Genomic DNA, 22,389 nt, shown 5'->3' with positions numbered 1-22,389 from the left:
TTGTGATGAAGATGAGGGACTATTTTGTTAATTAAAACATGAATTTAATGATTATTGACGGAAAACAAGTAAGTAAGAAGTTCTCTACATATCTCTAGAACATAATTTTTATCCATAAAATTCCTATATTTTAACCCTAAACAAGCCAAAAACCTCATATATTTTGATGCAAATATTCCTACATTTTTAGCTCGTCTGGTTTCAGAGAAAACCCGAGGTATTGTCATAGCCAGCACGTCGTGTCGTCCGCCGTCCGCTAAATCCTTGACATTTTGTCAAGGTTTTGAAAATTGGCCATAAAATCAAAGTGCTTCAACCTACAACTTTGAAACTTCATATGTAGCTGCACCTTGATGAGTTTCACATGCCACACCCATTTTTGGGTCACTAAGGCAAAGGTAAAGGCCATTGTAACCTCTAAAAAATATTCTGACAAGCTTTTATTTATGCATCCGCAGCTGAGCGTGACATCCGTTATGCGGTGCTCTTGTTTCCTATATTTTCACCTTAAGTCAGTTGACTCGTCACTCCAGTACTGTCAGTAATTTGATTTGTAATCTTTCATCAAGCCCCCATCATGTTATCCAAAAGCAGTAATGGTCCTTTTTTACAATATGGTCAACACAAATCTATTGACGGCCGGAAGGTGTAATGAACTATTACCACACGCAATACTTGATTGACATGATACGGTACGGTTCAGAGACGATTTCCCACCTGCAGATCAACGTTCCAGATCAGTTTGTTGTACCAGAAGTCAGAGAACACTTGTATGTGCCAGGATCCGGGCTTGCACAAGTCAGTCTTTTCCGTAAGTCGATTGGACTCTCTCTGTAAGTGCTTCAGCATATCTGTAAGTGAAATATCAGCTGTTAGTGAAATACAACATCTGTGTTGGGATAACGGATCTTTTAGTGAAATGAAATCTCTGTTAGTGAAATAACATATGTAAGTGAATTAATTTATACCCATTAGAATATTTTTGCAGTAGTTTAAAACTACATTTACACATGCATTGTCATGCTTTACTTTTATAGAAGCTTGTCATTTTAGGGCTCTATGGACACATTTCTTGTCAAAATTGTTTTCATTTTGTTCGCATAGTAAAATAAATAAAAACATTCGAACAGGTGATGTTGTGACCCCTGGGTTCTTCAAGCTGTACATGAACTGTGAGGACATCTTCCGCAAGCCGTACGGTGCTGGTGAGATGAACATGTTCAACTTTGCGTACAACCTGCTCTCGCTCAGGTTCATGAAGACCAACCAACAGTTGCCCCAGGAAACCCTGATCACAGCTCTACAGTACCTAAATGTTGGTATGTACAATATATAGGAAGGGGCTTTGTATGTAATCTAAAGTTTTTAGGTAAATATGTCTTAAATTTTGTATGTAGGCATCAGAGCAGAAATACTGTTATCATATTTTCTACCTGCAGGTTTATAATTCAAAGATTAGTGCGAACAATACAACACAACATCTTCATATGACTGACTTGATATTTTTTTAGCTCATCTTTTTTTGAAAAAAAAGAGCTATTGTCATCACCTTGGCGTCGGCGTCGGCGTCCGGTTAAGTTTTGGGTTTAGGTCCATTTTTCTCATAAAGTATCAATGCTATTGCATTCAAACTTGGTACACCTACTAACTATAATGAGGGGGCTGGGCGGGCAAAGTTAGATTACTCTGGCTTGCATCTTGACAGATTTATGTGCCCTTTTTATACTTAGAAAATTGAAAATATTGGTTAAATTTTGTGTTTAGGTCCATTTTATTCCTTAAGTATCAAAGCTATTGCTTTCATACTTGCAACACTCACTAACTATCGTAAGGGGACTGTGCAGGCAAAGTGATGTAACTCTGACGGGCAATTTGACGGAATTATGGGCCCTTTATACTTGAAAATTTGGTTCAGTTTTGTGTTTTGGTCCACTTTACCCCTAAAGTATCATAGATATTGCTTTTATACTTGGAACACTCGCAAACTATCATAAGGGGACAGTAAAGGACAAGTTGCATAACTCTGGCTGTCATTTTTACGGAATTATAGCCTTTTTGACTTTGTAACTTTGAATATATGGTTACATTTTGTGTTTAGATCCACTTTACTTCTAAAGTATCAAGGCTATTGCTTTTCAACTTCAAATACTTCCATGCTATCATGAGAGTACTGTACCTGGCAAGTTGAATGTTACCTTGACCTTTGAATGACCTTGACTCTCAAGGTCAAATTACTAAATTTTGCTAAAATTGCCATAACTTCTTTATTGATGATTAGATTCGATTTATACTTTGACAAAACAACTCTTACCTGACATACCACAATACACTCCACCCAAAACATCTACCCGCCCCCCGAATACCCCCTCCCCGAATCCCCCCTCAATCCCCCCCTCCATTTTTTTTAAATTTAAGATCATCTTATAAATGACCACCACACCCTCACACTATACCCCCCACCCCCAAACAATAATGTTTATGCCCCCCGTAGGGTGGCATATAGCAGTTGAACTGTCCGTCAGTATGTCAGTCCATCCGCAAAAAAAATTAACATTGGCCGTAACTTTTTCACTTTTGAAGATAGCAACTTGATATTTGGCATGCATGTGTATCTCATGGAGCTGGACATTTTGAGTGGTGAAAGGTCAAGGTCAAGGTCATCCTTCAAGGTCAAATGTAAAATTTATGTTGTCTTTCCATCCGAAAACTTTAACATTGGCCATAACTTTTTCAATATTGAAGATAGCAACTTGATATTTGGCATGCATGTGTATCTCATGGAGCTGAGCATTTTGAATGGTGAAAGATAAAGGTGAATGTTATCCTTCAAGGTCACATGTCAAATATATGGCGTCTGTCCGTCCGAAAACTTTAACATTGGCCATAACTTTTTTAATATTGAAGATAGCCAATTGATATTTGGCATGCATGTGTATCTCATGAAGCTGCACATTTTGAGTGGTGGAAGTTCATGGTCAAGATCATCCTTCAAGGTTATTGTTTTAAACCATTCAAAGCGGCGTTCTCATTAAGCTGCACATTTTGAGTGGTGGAAGTTCAAGGTCAAGGTCATCCTTCAAGGTCAAGGTTATCCTTTAAGGTCAAAGGTAAAAAAAAAATTCAAAGCGGCGTTCTCATGAAGCTGCACATTTTGAGTGGTGGAGGTTCGAGTTCAAGGTCATTCTTCAAGGTCAAGTCATCCTTTAAGGTAAAAGGTAAAAAAAATAATCAAAGCAGCGTTATCATGAAGCTGCACATTTGGAGTGGTGGAAGTTCAAGGTCAAGGTCATCCTTCAAGGTCAAAGGTGAAAAAAAAAATTCAAAGCGGCGTTATCATGAAGCTGCACATTTAGAGTGGTGGAAGTTCAAGGTCAAGGTCATCCTTCAAGGTCAAAAAAAAATAATTCAAAGCGGCGTTCTCATGAAGCTGCACATTTTGAGTTGTGGAAGTTCATGGTCAAGGTAATCCTTCAATGTCAAGATCATCCTTCAAGGTTAAAGGTCAAATTCTTTTTTGATTTCAAAGCGGCGTTCTCATGAAGCTGCACATTTTGAGTGGTAGAAGTTCAAGGTCAAGGTCATTCTTCAAGGTCAAGGTCATCCTTCAGGGTCAAAGGTAAAAAAAAAAATCAAAGCGGCGTTATCATGAAGCTGCACATTGTTAGTGGTGGAAGTTCAAGGTCATCCTTAAAGGTCAAAGTCATCCTTCAAGGTCAAAGGTCAAAAAATATATTTCAAAGCGGCATTCTCATAAAGCTGCACATTTTGAGTGGTGGAAGGTCAAGGTCAAGGTCATCCTTCAAGGTAAAAGGTAAAAAAAACATATTTTTTTCAAAGCGGCGCAATAGGGGGCATTGTGTTTCTGACAAACACATCTCTTGTTTTTTTCAAACATGGTTAAAAACACAAATATTTATTTTTATTATTTTATTTTTGAAATACCGTCCAACCATCCTAACCAAGAATTCCCGCCCCCCCCCCCCCAAAAAAAAAATATTTTAGTTTTTGCCTTTTTTTTCATTTTTGGAAGATAATGTAATAAAGGACCACACCCCCACACTAAACACCCCTTTCCACTCCACCCCCGCTCCTTTGTGATTGAAATTGAGATAGGTCCCTACACCTTTAAAAAGAAAAATAGATGAGCGGTCTGCACCCGCAAGGCGGTGCTCTTGTTTACAGTTCTGTTTATATCTGAGAATATATTGATTGCATCATAGAATAAGTGTGCTTTTCTTCTCTTCGATTTGCCAGAGTTACTTTAAAAGCACACTGAAGTTCGCTTTAAAAAATGATATTAACTGGTTTTGTAAATAGTTTTCATGCCCAAGTTCATAAAATTATAATTGCTGCATTCCAGTACCAAATGGCATATGTTCACATGTTCTCTTTACAATTCCCAGGTCTGCAGCGACAGCTTAGCTACATGAACATAGACGGCTCATTCCGCATGTTCCAAGATGACGAGGACTCTACCAGCATCTGGCTGTCCGCGTTTGTTGCCAACACGCTTCATGAGGCCAGGTTCGGGGAGTGGAAACATGATATATACATCCCAATCAATCTGATTGACAAGATCGTGGTGTGGTTGTGCTCGAAGCAGAACGAGACCGGAGCTTGGTACCCTGATAACCAGATCTTCGACAGGAAGTTTGTAAGTGTGTTGTGTTTTATATTGAAAGTCTGTACTTTTGTTGTGTTTAATACAAAATGTGTATACGATTTTTGTTTTTGTGTTGTATAAAGAAAGTGTATACACTTTTTTGTGTGTGTTTTATACAGAAAGTTTTGAAGGTTTTTTAAATAGTTTTTTCTTATAGTTTACTACCATAAATAAATAGAAGATATTTGTTCATTTCAATGTAAGATCGTTTGTTATTTCACGAATGTTCATAGAAAATATATTCGCGCCACGAGTGAAAATATTTTTTTTCTATGATCACGAGTGAACTAACAAACAATCTTACACTGACATGAACACATTTTTTTTTCTGTTATGCCCTTTTCCAAGAAAATAATTAACAGCTTTTTCCCTTTCGCTTAAACGTTACCCTTTCTTCCGTGGCATGCCTCAATACATTTCAATACACAAAATGACGTCATTATTCCTTCGAAATTCTCCAATTAAACTATTTTACAATGTAAATAAACGGTGAACACAAGCATAACATGAAAAGAAAATGTTGGATTCGGTGAAATACAGATTTATATTCACTCAAGATCATAAACAAATATGAGTTTCTTGATATGATAATAAATAATTTGTTTATTTTGCACTGCAGAAATGTCATATTTTATCATTAGGTATAAAATAAATCACTAGAATACTAGGTAATTGTTTAGTAAAGATCAGTTTTTTACAAAGCATAAACATGCAAACATGCACTCGCAAACGCTTGTGATCATGTTTAAATTAGCAGTGCTAAATTACACTATTCAACACTAAACTTATATAATATTTTATAATAAAGTAGCCCTTGTTAACTTATTTGTTTTATATGTTTCATAAGAATGTATGAAATTATGCTTTTTTAGGCTTCAGTCAAAGCAGGTTCTGGTGCTTTGTTCGGTGATCCTGTGCCACTGACTGCCTATGTCCTGATTGCATTGTACAAGATTGAAACTGACGTCTCTGGGGTATGGTTAAATTTTCACTCTTTTTTGTTGTCTTGTTGGGTTTTCATAAATTATATCTGCTTAAACAATAAAAGCCTTACAGATAATAATAATAGTATTCTCATATTAACGGTTATGCATACTGTAGGCTGCCCTGACATGCATCGACAAAACCAGGACTCTCGCGTCTGAGTACCTGCTGAGAGAATCCTACAACATTGACAATAAGGAGGTGCATTTCCTTGCCATCACTGCTTATGCTCTTTCCCTGAGATATAAGAAGAGTAGAACTATCTTTGACAGACTTTAGAATCTCAAGTACCAAGGTACTGAATGTTCTTTGTGTTGGAGTATTGAATTATAACATACTTTGAAATTTCAAGCACCAAGGTACAGACTGTTAATTGTTTTGAGTATTGAATAGTAACAGACTATTGAATCTCAAGTACCAAGGTACCGAAATTTCATTATGTTGAGTATTGACTGGTAACAGACTTGGAAATATCAAGTTCCAAGGTATAGAATGTTCATTGTGTTGAGTATTGATTGGAAACAGACTTTGGAATGTCAAGTACCGATGTATTGAATGTTCATTGTGTTCAGTATTGACTGGTTACAGACTTTGTAATTTCAAGAACAAACGTATGGAATGTTCATGTGGTGAGTATTGACTGGTAACAGACTTTGAAATCTCAAGTACGGAATGTTCTTTGTGTTGGAGTATTAATTGGTAACATACTTTGAAATTTCAAGTACCATGGTACAGAATGTTAATTGTGCTGAGTATTGAATAGTTTTAGACTTTGGAATCTTAAGTACCAAGGTATGAAATGTTCATGTGTTGAGTATTGAATAGTATTAGACTTTGGAATCTCAAGTACCAAGATATGAAATGTTCATGTGTTGAGTATTGATTGGTAACATACTTTGAAATATCAAGAACCAAGGTATGGAATGTTCATTGTGTTGAGTATTGACTGGTAACAGACTTAGGAATCTCAAGTACCAAGGTATGGAATGTTCATGTGTTTAGTATTGATTGGTAACAGTCTTTGGAATCTTAAGTACCAAGGTACCGAAATTTCATTGTGACTGTTGAGTATTGAATGGTAACAGACTTTGGAATCTCAAGTTTCAAAGTATAGAATGTTTATTGTGTTGAGTATTAATTGGTAACAGTCGTTGGAATCTTAAGTACCAAGGTACCGAAATTTCATTGTGACTGTTGAGTATTGAATGGTAACAGACTTTGGAATCTCAAGTTTCAATGTATAGAATGTTCATTGTGTTGAGTATTGATTGAAAACAGACTGTGGAATGTCAAGTACCGATGTATTGAATGTTCATTGTGTTGAGTATTGACTGGTAACATACTTTGAAATTTCAAGTTTCAATGTATATAATGTTCATTATGTTGAGTATTGACTGGTAACAGACTTTGAAATCTCAAGAACCAAGGTATGGACTGATCATAGTGTTGAGTATTGACTGGTAACGGACTTTGGGATCACAAGTACCAAGGTATGGAATATTTATTGTGTTGAGTATTGATTGGTAACAGACTTTGAAATCTCAAATACCGATGTATTTAGTGTTCATTGTGTTGAATATTGAATGGTAACATACTTTGGAAACTCCAGAACCAAGGTATGGAATGTTCAATGTGTTGAGTATTGAAAGGTAACAGACTTTTGAGTCAGAGAGCTTTAATACATCTGTAAAATATTTTATGAAATAAGGACAGGGAGTCAGCAAATTACAATCATTTCTTATATCAATATTTTTTGTAAATACATCTGGTCTTTTTTAGCCCAAGTCTTTACAGTTACTCATGTAAATTTGAAACATTAACCATTTTTCAAAGAATATTTTACTTCTACCAAGTCATTTTGGTGCTTTTACTAAAAATATGCTGTTAGTAATATGATCTGTCTGATTACAATCGTAAACCTTTTCAGTGCAACTTAAACAAAGAAGGCATAAGGTTGCTGTGGCATAGTGGATATGGTGTCCCCCAAGCAACCAGGAGTTAATGGGTTTGATCCTTACAGTGGGGGCGTTCTTTATTTCCCCTAAGAACAGTTTCTACCCACACAATAAAATTGAGAGCATTTCAATAAGCCTTAGGCTTTTGAGGCAATCCTCCTATAAATAGTTTAAACTAATAATGATTAATGGCTTATAATATAACTAAGTATGCAAGCTTTGATTGACCTTTTAGGCAACGAGATATACTTCTCTAACGCTGCCATTCCCGACAACCCGTCTGAGTTGATCAACGCTCTCCGCTTCCTTAGACCACGCATGGAGCAGAGTAATGATGCCTACGCAGTGCAGGCCACTGCCTACGCTCTCATGGCCCACATCGAGCACAACGGAATGGGTCTCGATCAGGAAACAAAGATCCAACGGGACGCCATGATGCGTTGGCTCAACAACGAACGCAATTTCATCGGAGGAATGGCTTCCACTCAGGTATTTTGAAGTTCTTCATTCTGATGTGTAAAAGATTTGTAAAACATATAAAAGACAATCTGCCTACTTTCAATGAGTGTACCTAATATCCATTTGTTTTTTAAATTCAGCGTGAATTTTAGACTGGCACTTACCAGTTCACACTTTGTCAGAATATATATCAATTAAAACGTAAAAACAACTACTCGCTAGCAGAAAATATATAATAAGACACGTTTGTTTTCCAATTTCAGTGACAATATAACAAATTATCAATTATACAAAAACATAGAAAAAACCTCTTCTATATATGAGAATCTCTGATAAAACGGGGCTAAATGCATGTGCGGAAAGTGTCGTCCCAGATTAGCCTGTGCAGTTTGTTACAGGAATTTGTTATCCATCCGTCGTGTCAGTCTGTCTGTCTTCTCACAACATATATTTTTGGTGGAGGAGATCAATTTTAAAAATTTGCTTGTTTTATAGGAAGTTTCTTAAAGGAAAATTAAGTCGAGGCGGAAAGTGTCGTCCCTGATTAGCCTGTGCTGATTGCACAAGGTGATCAGGTACGACACTTAAGGCACGTGCATGAAAACCCTTTTCTCATAACCAGGCTCGTATATTCCATAAAAGAGGAAAGTGTCATCCCTGATAAGCCTGTGTAGATTACACAGGCTAATCTGGGACAACACTCTACACACATGCATGAAGCCCCCATTTTAAAGAGATTCACTGGTCTCAACCGAGTGTCTGCTTCCAGGACACGCTGATCGCGATGGAGGCGCTGTTTGAGTACACTCAGGTGGACCCAAACCGTAACGTGTACAACATGCTGATCAAAATGGAGACCTCCTCCACTCCCACCTGGTCCACATACTTCTCCCTGTCCAAGACCAACTACACCATCATGCAGAGCAGCTATGTAAGCAGTGTTTTTTCACCACATTGAAAATGGGGCAAGGGCATCGTGTCGTTTTGCCTAAAATGTTGAAATTGTTATCTACACATCTATCCAAACTTCTATTCAAGTCAAATGTTTATCCAAACGTCTACCCACACTTTTATTCTTATATTTATCCAAAGTTCTGTCCATAGGTCTATTCAAACTTCTATTCAAACTTCTTACCAAACCTGTATAAAATGTCTATCCAATCTTTTATCCAAACGTCTCTACAAACAAGACTGGTATTATTGGTCAGGAATTTCTTTTAAAGTGATATTAGACGCATTTGCTATGTTAATAGGTGTCTATCGCAACCGTTGTTTATTTTTGGTGTTTTCACTTAATATACACTTATATTTGTTAATGCAGCATCAACATACAAAAACAATATCCCGGAAAGAGAAAAATAAGGCATGTCAATATCAACCGCACTTTCGTTTGACAACTGATCATGCATGTACGATGTGAATCTAAGTTTAGTTTTAGTGCAGATTCGTTTATACGACACAAAGACACATTTTTGTTTTAAGGATCATTTCGGCTTAGAGGACTGGGTGAGTAATGTAAAATATCGAATATTAAATATAGTTTTAATAAACAACTGGTAGAAAGATGAGTTGCAGATAATTGGTCAGTTACCACATTTTAACTAACTCTGTTGACCTGTTAATTCTTTTCAGCTCAATTCAACAGTGAAAAATGCGTCTAAATATCACTTTAACCTTAAACAATTATTAATAACCACTGCTATTATTATTATTTTTTGTTTAAGGATATTTTTATGTTAAATATGTAGTTTTTGAGATACACGATTACTAATTTTATGACTTGTTAAGGGACACACAGAATATATATAATGCAGAATAAATATAATTTCTGCCAAATATTGGACTTAACCCTTTACCACTTAGATACGTATTTTGACGCATTTGTAGTCCCATAGAAAGTTACATTCAATTAAATACCTTTCTTACTAAATTTAAGCTTTAAAGGCTTCATTTCAAACCCATAGATATGGTCAGCAAACAGCATAAAACCTGGTTTTATGCTGGTTGCAAAAGCCATTTTCACTTTGCTTCTTATGGGGGAAAAGGTGAACTCATGTTCACAAGTTTCAGTTCTATTATTCACTCAACCATTACGCTGCTCCTATTTTTATTCTTCAGATCCCCCAGGGTTTTACATACGGTACCATTGGAGTGCAGGCTGTGGGTGTTGGCCGGTCCATGATGCAGCTTACGACCACTGTACATGTTGAGTATCCGTGGTTACTGAAGAAAACGGTCGACGAAATCCAGTTCTTTGAGTTGACAGCAGAGAACATAAGATTCACCGGCAGGAACGCCTCCATCATGGAGATGACACCTTGCGTCAGGTATTCAGATATTCATCATTGTTTGTACTGAATGTATGCACTTTTATGGTGCTTGTCTACTGGCTGATATATGTACACTATGAGGGACTTTTACTTAAAACAAACAGTTTTCTGTGAACAAAGCAGTTTTTTTATTGCCATTGATTATCGTCTGTAACAAATTATTGCAAGGTTATTACGTGTGTACTATTGTGACAATCTCTTGTTAATTATTATACCCCCACAAACGAAGTTTAAGGGGGTATATAGGTGTGAACTTGTTTGTCTTTCGGTCGGTCTGTCGGTCAGTATTTAGTGTCCCCTCTCTAATTCAATTTGTTTCCATCCACTCTTCACCAAACTTATTCAGAAGTTGTATCTAGATGATATCTAGGTAACAAACGAGGTCACTTTATGCGTTTTAAACATTCAGCATGTTGTCCGCTTTCTAATTCAAGTAGTTTTCAACCAATCTTCACCAAACTTGGTCAGAAGTTTTATCTACATGATCTTAAGGCCAAGTTCGAACATGCACGATCAAAAACTAGGTCATGGGGTCACTTAGTACGTTTTACACAATCAGCATGGTGTCCGCTCTCTTATTCAAGTAGTTTTTATCCGATCTTAACCACACTTGGTCAGATGTTGTATCTAGATGATGTGTAGGTCAAGTTTAATCATGGTCCATGCCGGGTCAAAAACTAGGTCACAGGGTCACCTAGTGCGTTTTAAACATTGAACATGGTGTCCGCTTTTTTGTGACGACAACATGCAAACTATTCTGTGTCAATGCGGCATGTGAAGTATTCGTCAGGTCTGTGACAAAGCTCTAGTTGTGAGTGGCAGTCTCTTTGTTGCTTAATGCAATGAACAAAGTATAGTCTACTCTCGTTATCTCGAAGTCGGCGAGAACAAGACAAAATTTATCGAGATAACGAGAGCTCGAGATATCCGATTGGGCATTTTTAAAGAATCCCCAATGCATCCATATCAGCCCAACTCGTATCAATTACTGCATACTTACTGCTTTTCCCGTCGCTACATTGCCAGATTATCCCGTATATTCCATTTTTAATAGTAAACTGAACAATTTCATAAACATAAACATTCGCCTTTTTACTTAAGTAGCAAATGAATGTTGGTATATGTGACTATTTAATGATGTGATGAAATAATGTCCAATCGGGACGGGGTTTTCCAAGTGAACAGATATATGTTGCCTGACTTGCTGTTCAATGAATAAAATACACCCACACTTTTCACGTGACGTTGTACATGTCTGCATAGTTTCAGCGCGCTTTTAAATGAGACAAAAAAATAGCTGAAATACACGAAGCACTGTTTATTTGAAGCTAGAATTAGTTTATGTCGCGTTCATATTTAAATTCAGAAGCGTGTTTTGGATTACAAATTTATTTATGCCAGTTTGAGAATTCGACAAAACATTTTAGTGGTATGTAATGAATTAAACTTTAATTTGTTAATTTTTTTTCGAGTCGAATACATGATTTAAAAACAATAAATCTTTCGGCCGTTCGGCAGGCTGTGTATTAATTGCAGTTAAATGCAGTTAAAGTGACAGGCCTTACTCAAGTGTTAATGGCTAACAACATTAGACACGTGTGGTCATTGATGAAATTAACGGATCATTTTTCTACCGCACAGTATCGGGAGCAGTGTGGGACGGTAAAGTATCACCTTGATGAATTCTACACGCCACACCCGTTTTTGGGTCATTGGTCAAGGTCACTTCTGACAAGCTTTCATTTATTAAAAACTGAACCAACAGCCGAGCGTTGGCACCCGCTATGCGATGCTCTTGTGCTGTTTGCTGCTCATCTAAGGCTTGGAACTGTTACCTTTAAAACTTGGATCTAGTAAGAAAGGCCTTTAATAAGATTCTCTGAGGAACTGCGTCAAAATGCGTATCTAAGTGGTACAGGGTTAATTATGCTGCCCTTTAACTCCTACATCCCTCGCCAGGTGGGTGTACACTGAGCGCAGTCAGCAGTCCGGCCTCACAGTGCTGGAGATAGACCTTCCCACTGGGTTTGTGATCATGAACCACACCCTGCAAGACTATGTGCGCTCCAAACAGGTGCCCAACTTGAAGAGGGCAGAGATGTACTATAATAAAGTGGTCTTCTACTTCTCACATGTAAGTGTTTTGGTTTTGTTTTTTCCATACAATATATATATATATATATATATATATATATATATATATATATATATATATATATATATATATATATATATATATATATATATATATATGTGTGTGTACTTTATTGTCCTCGGCGATAGATGTGTGTGGGTCGAGGGCATCCCACTCCACAACTGCTGGTACAGGGTTACAACAGTTCTAATTCTAAACTTTTACACAAATCATAAAAATAATTAATTTGAGTACATGGCAGTGCAAGGATAGGTACGTCTAGATTTGTTCATTTTGTAATTATAAATAAACATTTTTATCAGAACAAATAATAAATTAAAAGGTATTGTACCGGATGCATTATGACAATTTAGGGACTTTGCTGTTTTTGGCGTTTTGTAATCTACCACTACTAGTTGCAGCTGACCTCTAAACAAAATATATCAGTGGAGAGTGTATATCAACTGATTATGTATGAGTACCATGTTAACAGATTTCTTAAAAGTTATCTTAAGTTGTTTTAATCACAAATAGATTTCACATTCGTCCCATGCATTCAATAGCCATATATTGGACTGGAATATTGTTGCATATGATAAATTTCATGTTTTTGCCATGTTTGTGAAGATGAATACACCAAGATTGTTGAATATAACAGGTTGTCATGTTTTGTCATGTTTGTGCAGGTGGATACCAGTAGGACGTGTGTGAAGTTCCGTGCAGATCGGTGGTACCCAGTAGGTAACGGCACCATCCAGCACAGGTACCGCGTCTATGACTACTATGAACCAGGTACGCATATATGGTATATGTAATTTAATGAAACTTTCTCTAAGAAAATCAGATTTAATTCATGTTCCTAAAGTGTCATCCCAGATCAGCCCGTGCATTCCGCACCGGCTCATCAGAGAAGACTTTTTCAGCCTTAATCGAGTCCCTAATAAGCCAGAGCAAGGCTCATATTTTGTGTAAAAAAGCAGGTTTGATCAATTTTCATAAAATATCTGCAGAGGCAGATTTCAGTTGACTCTCTCACCAAACTTCAGTAGTTAATGTTTAGACGAGATGTCAATCATATGTCAGCCTTAGGGGTTAAGGGTTATGGTTCAGTGATGGCTCTAGTTCCTAAAGTTGTTGTTTTTTTACAAACAGTTCATTAGTTTTCTTCCAAGTGCATGTGTCTTCCATTTGTTGTTAAGGAAGATTTAGTTTCGATTTAATGGTTTTTTTTATATACAGTGGCAATCAATATAAGTGAAGACGTTCAAGTGACTACTTACGATAATTAAATTTGTTCGTTGCTTCCTGAGGTTGCCCACAAGCAACTGTTTAATTCATTGTTCTACAAAAGGAAATGAATAACTGCATTCCATTTGCGTAAAAAATAGGCTTAACGTTAACAATTAGAAAATAATTTCCTTGTTAATGCATAGGATTAAACCCTTTCTCGCTTAGAAGCAAAATTAAAATGGCACGGTTCAAACAGCTTAAAACCAGAACAGCCTGTAACTCGCAGACTGTTCAGGGTTTTATGCTGTTTGCTGCTCATCAGTACCTACGGTTTGGAGTTGAAGCCTTTAAAACTTGAATTTAGTAAGAAAGGTCTAAAAATACAGTTAACGTTCTAAAGGACTATGCGTGTGTCAAAATATGTATCTAAGTGGTAAAGGGTTATATAAGTATTTAAGTTGTAAAGAGTTAAATACGTATCTAAGTGGTAAAGGGTTAAATACATATGTAAGTGGTAAAGGGTTAAATACGTATCTAAGTGGTAAAGGGTTAATGTATAGGATATAATTTAATTATGGCTCAAGGTCATTGCCATAAGCTTTAATATATCAGACAGAATAAAAAACTGGCATTTTAAAACATGTAAATATATAAAGAACAAACTCAAAAACATGCATAGCTTCACATGTATGAAATGTTTATTATAAAAACCAGGGCCCGGTTGCAAAAAACTTGTTACGACAAGTAAAGTTAAAACACTGTGTTTTCTTTTGACTCAATTTACATAAATGAAACAAAATATTATTATGAAACTTATTCAAATTATTCAAGAATACAAATTTGTTTACAATTGACTCATATATTAAAGTCAGAAAAATTAAGTGTCATGAATGACACGATTGAAATATTCACTGCTGTTAGCTTAACTAAGGACAACAAGTCCTTTTACTGGTACTGACTCTATTGCCTTTGGCAGGCATGCACAACACATCGATCTGGACGACGTACAACCACTTCATCCTGAACATCTGCTACGTGTGTGGTTCATACCAATGCCCTTATAGCAATGCCACTGACAATGACAATAGCCCTTCCGTCAATGGGGCCGACAATAGCCCTTCCGTCAATGGGGCCGATGTCCTCAAGGCCACCTGCACGTGTGTGGCGCTCGTGTTAGGCTTCTTGATGAAACGTTTCATCGTGCGGATTCATTAGTGCTTTAACAGATTTTGTATATAGATCTCTCAGAAAATGATTCACTATGGAGTATTGAATTTAATTTTTATGTGACACGTCCCATTATTTTTATAAAGTGTGTCAGCATATCTGCGATACGCATTGATATGTTTGATGTGACACAAACATGTTTACACTAGTAATGTCCCCAGATTTGTAATACAATTGTTCATTTCTGTGCAGAGGAAAGGTGTAGTCGTGATACAGCAAAATTAAGTCAAGGTTGTGTGTATTTGCAATCAGAAGTTGTTGTTTTTTAAATCGTGTTTTCATTTGCATGGGTACACTTAAAAATAATCCGTATTTTGTTTGATGAGTACTTGAGGTTTAAATTTAAGGTTTGCATGCTACAGTGCCGCGAAGAAATTCAAATGGATGTTTGTATGTCTTTTACAGATGTAAGTGATGTACATGAGATTTAAAAATTATTTTTTTAAGGAAATTTTACACTCATCAATTATAAAAGCAATTTAATATCATAATAGTGGGTTATATTTAATGAAGCATTGATTCGGTTGATGAATTGCATTTTAAATCTGTCTGGGTAGATAATAAGATGACTTTTTTAACCATAACCTGATATATGTTATACATAAATATGTCATATCATGATCTTTTAATAATTGTTTCATTGTAATTACCATTTTGTGTATTTTGTACTCATTTACTTTACTAATTGATAAATAGAGTTGTATATATATATGTATAACACACATATATTTAGTTTTGTAATATGCTGTATATATATTTTCTCTTTTTCTACATTTTGAACTGTATGTATTATTGAATTTTTATCTCATATTCATATTTTATTGTGATGTAATCACAATCAGTACTGTTAGGTAAGTGTGTTGAATCGATATTCTAACATCCTATATTCCAAATCAGGTACAAGAGTGTTTAATTGTTTCAAATATTAGGTTCAAACATATGTACCACTTTGTATTTTCCGACTAAATTAGTGTAACATAACTTTCCAAAACGGTTTTGTGCTTTTCAATATATTTTGCTCACTAATGTATGTGTGCAATAGAAACGTGTCATTTTTAATTGATCATAATTTATCATGTGAATTGATTTATTGACTGAAGATTGTTTAAACGTTGTCTTAAACTCTTGAAATGTTTGAAATAACTTCTCTTTCCTGGAGTATGTAGTTGTCTGCATTTTCACAAGTGTCTCTTGGTTTATGCATCAAGCACACAAAACAGGTCATGAAACTACTTGAACACTATATATTCCTCTTATTTGAAACGAAATGTTTCTGAAGCTGTTTTTCAACAGCTTTATTGTTGCAATTAATTAATATTTATAAAAATATATTTGGTGATTTGGAACATTTTAATTTAAACATCAACAAATTTGTCGGAAATATTTTGATTTTTAAGGCAAGCCTGATATATGTTGTCTAATTCTTATTGATAGACATGCAACCATACATTGGTTATTTACAGATAAACATCATATTACTATCGCGACTATTGTGTATGTACCTTACTCATAGACATATACCTAGCAAGTTAAGGCGTCATTTTGTACTGCATACATTCCATATTACATGTCATACATTCTATAATAAAGAAAATAAACAAAAACGATTCTGTTCTGTTAGGGTTTTTCCCATAAGCAATAGAAAAATAAGCGTCATGCCAATTGCAGAGCAGTAAAAAGTTTTTTTTTCTTTTGTCAACATTTAGAATTATTTCCCTTGATATAAATACGGCGTGATTTTAATGCGTGCAATAAATGGCCTGGCTGAAATACAAACGATAGAAAAAAACGTAACACTGATACTCTAGCGGTATAATGCCTAAATGGGTTGTCAATGAAATGGCAATATAAATGTTCTCCTAAATTGTTATACAATTATATTATTATTTGGCTGGTTTATTGTCAAAGAAAACCTTAAAATGATGAAGGCGTGCTGAAATTTACGTGTACATTGACTAGAACATTCTGTATTGGAATTTCAAATGGGAATATTATATGTAGTTACACCTTTACGCAGCGTTTGCATTGAAACTTCAAGTAGGTCATCACTTAAGTCTTTAAAATGTTTATGTGCACAACACATTTTTCAAGTATAGCGATCCGTTAATTTACAATTTGTTGTACTGTTGTACATGTAACCAAGTGGAGCAGGGGTAAGTTATGCGGTCATTGAACAATGGTAATAGCATTGCCGTTAAACTCCTACTCAGTACTTCTCAATCATTTAAGAACACTTTCAACTGAAACAATCGGTGGCAATACATTTCGCTTTGATCAAGCTAGTAAGAAGGCGTCAAGCAATCGGTGGCAATACATTTCGCTTTGATCAAGCTAGTAAGAAGGCGTCAAGACGTTCATTCATTGTCGGCGACGTTCATTCATTGTCGGCGACGTTCGTTCATTCATTGTCGGCGACGTTTATTCATTGTCGGCGACGTTTATTCATTGTCGGCACAACATCGCTGTTAATAATATACACAATCGAGGACCTCGGCATCCATTTAGAGAGGACAAAACAGAGAATTTTCTGTTCATGTAAATGGACAATAAAAAGTCATGTCAACGTTACATGGTATAAAATGAAGTAAGTACACAAGTATAGTGCCGGCTTATAACAATGACAGATATTCGGATTTGAATGTCATTCGGACGTAAAAAACACGTTAATTAAAATGACATAATAAATATAGAAAATATAATGTTGCGTTACTGGAAGAGTATTGATTTTGTATCCAAAGAAAGACCGTACACTTGTAAAATAGTTGCAAACATAAATAGATGTCCAGTTTAGAATATGCGAGGCACATTAGTATTCTTGTTCCCTGCAGACATGTCTTTTGACGACTGTTGAAAATAGTATTTTACGCTTTTAACAATCGCAAAACACCGAAAAAGACTGCGTATGATAGTTCACCGTTAAATTCATAATTTAAGTGGACGGCTACTTATTAAAGCAAAAATACTGTCGGGTTTTGAATTAATGCACCACCAAGGTGAAGCTTAAAAAGTTCCAAATGCTATCGTACTATAAACAACAAGATACATACATACATGTATATTTTTAATATGAACATCAGATCACTTCAAATGCAAGTAAAAATATTAAATAATGAGTATAAAACATATGATAATACTATTGTTCTCTTAAATTACAATTTTGTTAGTTTCGACATTTCAGTATTCAGTCTGTGCTGTGAATTGTATTACCACAGTATACGAAATAATACTCACTGAATACACACATGCGAAAGATACATTACACTCTGGTCAGACAAAAATCTAATACCCCTGTTAGATGGTGGATGGAAAAAAGTTAACGAACACAATTACATTGCATGGCTTCAATTGTGAAGGATAAGTTTTTAAGATCATTATTTTAAGGGATATATGTGAAATCAAAATGTACATTTGTGTTTGGAAATGAAATACTTGATGCACAATTATCAACAAAGACAACAATTGCCTAAGGTAACTTTGTAAGAACAAGTTTATTCTTAGGAGTTATGTGAGCATCGGCTACTGTCTTCAAAAGATTCCAAGCGATTTCCCCAGTACCTCAGAGTGGACTGTTCAATCTTAGTTTCTTCTAGCTGTCGCTTAAACATTTCATTGCCATCCAACAATGCTAACTCCAAAACCCTTGGCAACGCACCGACCGTCACAATGAAAATCACGTGCATGACATCCGACGACTCCGATGGGGTCACCATTTTGAATTTCGAAATTATCAACATGGTCAACGCAACGAGCGTTATAATCAGTGCAAAGTAAAAAACAAGCCTTATAAACTGGATATGAATAGGCCGATGTTCGGTTACCAGATATTCAAATATGTCTCTCGGTATCCCTTGGACATTTGCCCTTTGTCGGGTTTTCTTCGGTGTTTGTTCTGTTTTTAATTCTCTCTCAAGTGTGTTGTGTGGAACGTCGATAACAACGTTGTTCACACGAATGCTTCTGACACCCGCACCCCGCACGTTGGAGATTTCTAAAGTACCATCTTGCATAGACACGTGATTAACATGGGCCTCCAGATCCTGCGATTTCTCAACTGCTATTGATAGCAGTTCAAAATACGTATCACCGAATCATCGAGCAAGTCGAAATAGGTAATACAGAAGAACTACAAAGAAAAACAGATAACCGAACGCAACGGAAGGACAAACAATAACAGCTACAAAAAATAATATAGCAACTTGTGAGATGAACACAAAACGTTCGAGGAATATTAACATGACAGTATAAGCAAACAATGTGAATAATACGCAGCACATCACAGCAGCACTACGATCAATGGTGTACAGAAACAGCATCGGATGCATTCGTAGTGACGCCTCTGTTCAATAAGTGATACCACTGCTCCCTTGACTGTAATCACAGCAAAGTGTTCCAGAGGAAAAAGGTTAAAAAAAGGCGCATGCTACAGTTTCAAGGCGCAAACAAGTAACACGACTGGAAGTGTAAGAGCGAACATGATCGGTGTATTTCGCTTTAATCGCACGAGTCGACGTTGCTGCATGTACAGTATTCAGTACCAACATTCCTTATTAAAGACCATATAGAAGCTTCCACGGCACACAGCAGGGGCTCGATGGTATCCAGGTTCTGTCTCTGGCCCGAGCATCGCCATGCGGAGTATCTCATCGACACTGAGACAGAAAGGCGACCACGTCCGCTTTGGTGGCATCCCGTTCTCCACGAGCTGTTTCAGACTGCGTGGTATGACCAGAAGTAGGACTCCAGGAGTGTAGTAAATTATCAAAACTTCAACCGGCCCACCGAGAGCTGGAACAAACACTTTTCGGGCATCATAGGTGTCAGCAAGGATGGCAAGAAAACCCATTGGAGTTCCTCGCTTTACCAAGTCCTCAATAGTGAGTTTAAGGTCATTTCCTATACCATTTCTGTACATGAACTCATTAGCAAATAACAAGACAGGTACCAAAAGCATGTACACAAACCGTCGTAGTCGCGAGCACAAGACTGGTTGCACATCCTTGAATTCCGCGAACATCTTGGCTGGTAGATAAGATAAGGTCAATGGCGATGCTCCATCTAGGAAAACCTATTGTGCTTCAGGTTCTCGATAATAAACTACACACGATAACTCATTCGTACTCTCGTGGTCGTACGATTGAATTACTTCGTCTTTAGAAATTGAGTGAATTCAAAAACCATTATAGGGAAGAACAAGAGAATCATTAAACATACGATATGTGGACCAAGGAAGCATAAAGTCCATTTGTCGTGAGTAATTTTACAATCCGGATCTGAATATTTACTTGTGGTGTAATGATATAATATTTCACAACACGAATATTGAATAAACGGTACTGGATATTAAAGGTATAGTCCAGCATAATATTCGATTCCAGATTTAGCTCCAGCGATCTCTGTTAAATAACAAAAAGATATTTGTTCAAACTGGTGCACCTCATTTACTGTTTTATTAACCACTTGCTCCGAAAAGCTTTTGCAACATGTATCATGGATTCGTTTGCACCAAAGTTCACAATACATTTTGATGTAGTGTATGCCTTAAAATCCACATCAGGGATTTCAATAGTTGCTGAGTCTAGAAGACCAAATGTCAGCAACTCAAAGTTGCCATTCCAATTCAGATACGGATATCTTTCTTCCACCGTGGAATACGTCCCAAACCAGATTTGGGTTTCGTTGCAATACTTCTGGTTCAATGTGTTCAATCACATTTGTCCCATTATAAAATTGTATTCCAAACTTGATAAATTTCGGATTCATTTGGCGCAAACGGGAAACAAAGAATATTTTGCTTTTCCCCCAGATACTAAATTCGCACAATGGTGGACTTTCGGTGGTAACCCGAGGCTCCATGGCAGTTGCTGCCGGGCTGCTTATTTGGAATATAGCACCTTCTGACATCAGGTGAACTTCCGGGAGCAACAACGCGCCTAGCACAGCGCACACACAACATTGATATGTTACTTGCATTGTTGTCCTGAAAGAAATGTGCAACTAGATATATTTGCTTAACATAGATGATTGATAAATATCACACGGTGAACATGGTTAAGGTATTTCAAATTGATATAAAATCTACATAAAATTATCGTTAAAATTAAACTGCAATTTAAGAATTTCATCTGTCGATGTTGTTGAATAAGGCACGCCACCTTTTGAATGTTTCAAAACTTCATTTACAATTAAATGTTAATTACTTTAAGAGACGTATGTAAATTTCACATGTCCAATGATATTGTGTTTGGTAATACATGCCGACCGCAAACCGTTTTGCGCACACTGAATATATAAAAAACAATAAACACGAACAGAACGATTCATAATAACTTTAGAATTGTTCTGGACAGCTAACCATCCAGTATAATTTTTTTCTGTTTTAATATATATGCATTGACATTACATAAATACTTAACACAAAAATGCATAAGGCCACTCCAAATTGATATGTTGGTCTACGGATTTTTTGAAAAAAAGTTAAAGAGGCGAGCAAAAAAAATTCTCGAGCGAGCGAAGAGCGAAGAATAAAAAAAATTCACATTTCGATTGAAAAAAAATTGCATTATCAAGAGATACAGGTTTAAACAGCTATATTTTACATTCAAATCAAATCTTATTTAAAGAATATATATCGACCTCATATTTATAGGAGTAAATTGCAAAGGGACACATGTCTACCTACTGCTGCTTATATTTGTTTGAAGTTTTAAACAGTGAAACCTGTGAAAAGGTATACCATGTTGCAAGCTTTGATAAGGTATATGTTGCAATAGCACTTGAAGAGGGACACTCATCAAAATGAAATTGACAGACATTCGGACAAAGGTCATGCATATAATCCATTGTCGCTACCTTATTTTAAAGGGGCATATCGATGGCTAGTACTGTATTGTATTTTTTCCGAAATAAATTTATACAATACAAAGAACTTATTTGCTGTTTCTGAAATACACGGACCTAGCGGTTAAACATGTTCCGTCAACCATGTATTTAAAAAAATATAAACCAATGTGTGAAACTTTTAGAACCAGCATTTAATGATTTTATGTTTATTTTTCGTTCACTTAAATACCGTCCATATGCCCATTGAATGAAGAAAAAGCATTTAAAAAATCTTACGTCATGTTTCCCGATGTTGTTTGAAATTGAAAATGCTTCAACGGTATCTGCTGATAGTTGCATGCTCGAACGTAAACAAAAACATTCAAATATGTCACAGAACGTAGAAGATGTGTTTATATTTTTACGGGTTGTATCAGCAACTTTTCACCAGAATTTGTTAAAACGGTCACGACAGCGAAACATGTACTGGTCGTCTCGATCGAGTTGTAAGCGTCTGCAGTTATCGACTAAAAGGGTTACGAAACACTAGCATTCGTATTCAGCGTCAAAATCGTTTCTGCTAGATCG

At 36.1% G+C, this 22,389-nt stretch overlaps 1 protein-coding gene across 1 annotated transcript; it reads left to right on the top strand.

Moving 5' to 3' along the window:
• Window positions 1-645: 645 nt before the first annotated feature.
• On the top strand, window positions 646-16,545 carry LOC127845973 (C3 and PZP-like alpha-2-macroglobulin domain-containing protein 8). The gene is made up of 11 exons (XM_052377152.1): window positions 646-811; window positions 1,131-1,319; window positions 4,404-4,654; window positions 5,536-5,637; window positions 5,765-5,912; window positions 7,838-8,091; window positions 8,831-8,992; window positions 10,180-10,388; window positions 12,351-12,525; window positions 13,212-13,317; window positions 14,732-16,545. Exons 1-11 carry the CDS (start codon window positions 652-654, stop codon window positions 14,968-14,970), a joined length of 1,995 nt encoding a protein of 664 aa, XP_052233112.1. The 5' UTR covers window positions 646-651; the 3' UTR covers window positions 14,971-16,545.
• Window positions 16,546-22,389: the final 5,844 nt, after the last annotated feature.

This window comes from Dreissena polymorpha, chromosome 9 (assembly GCF_020536995.1).
Source record: "Dreissena polymorpha isolate Duluth1 chromosome 9, UMN_Dpol_1.0, whole genome shotgun sequence".
In the NCBI taxonomy this organism is placed as follows: Eukaryota; Metazoa; Mollusca; class Bivalvia; order Myida; family Dreissenidae; genus Dreissena; species Dreissena polymorpha.
Note: the sequence above shows the minus strand (reverse complement) of the source record. Positions and strands in the feature narration are given on the sequence as shown.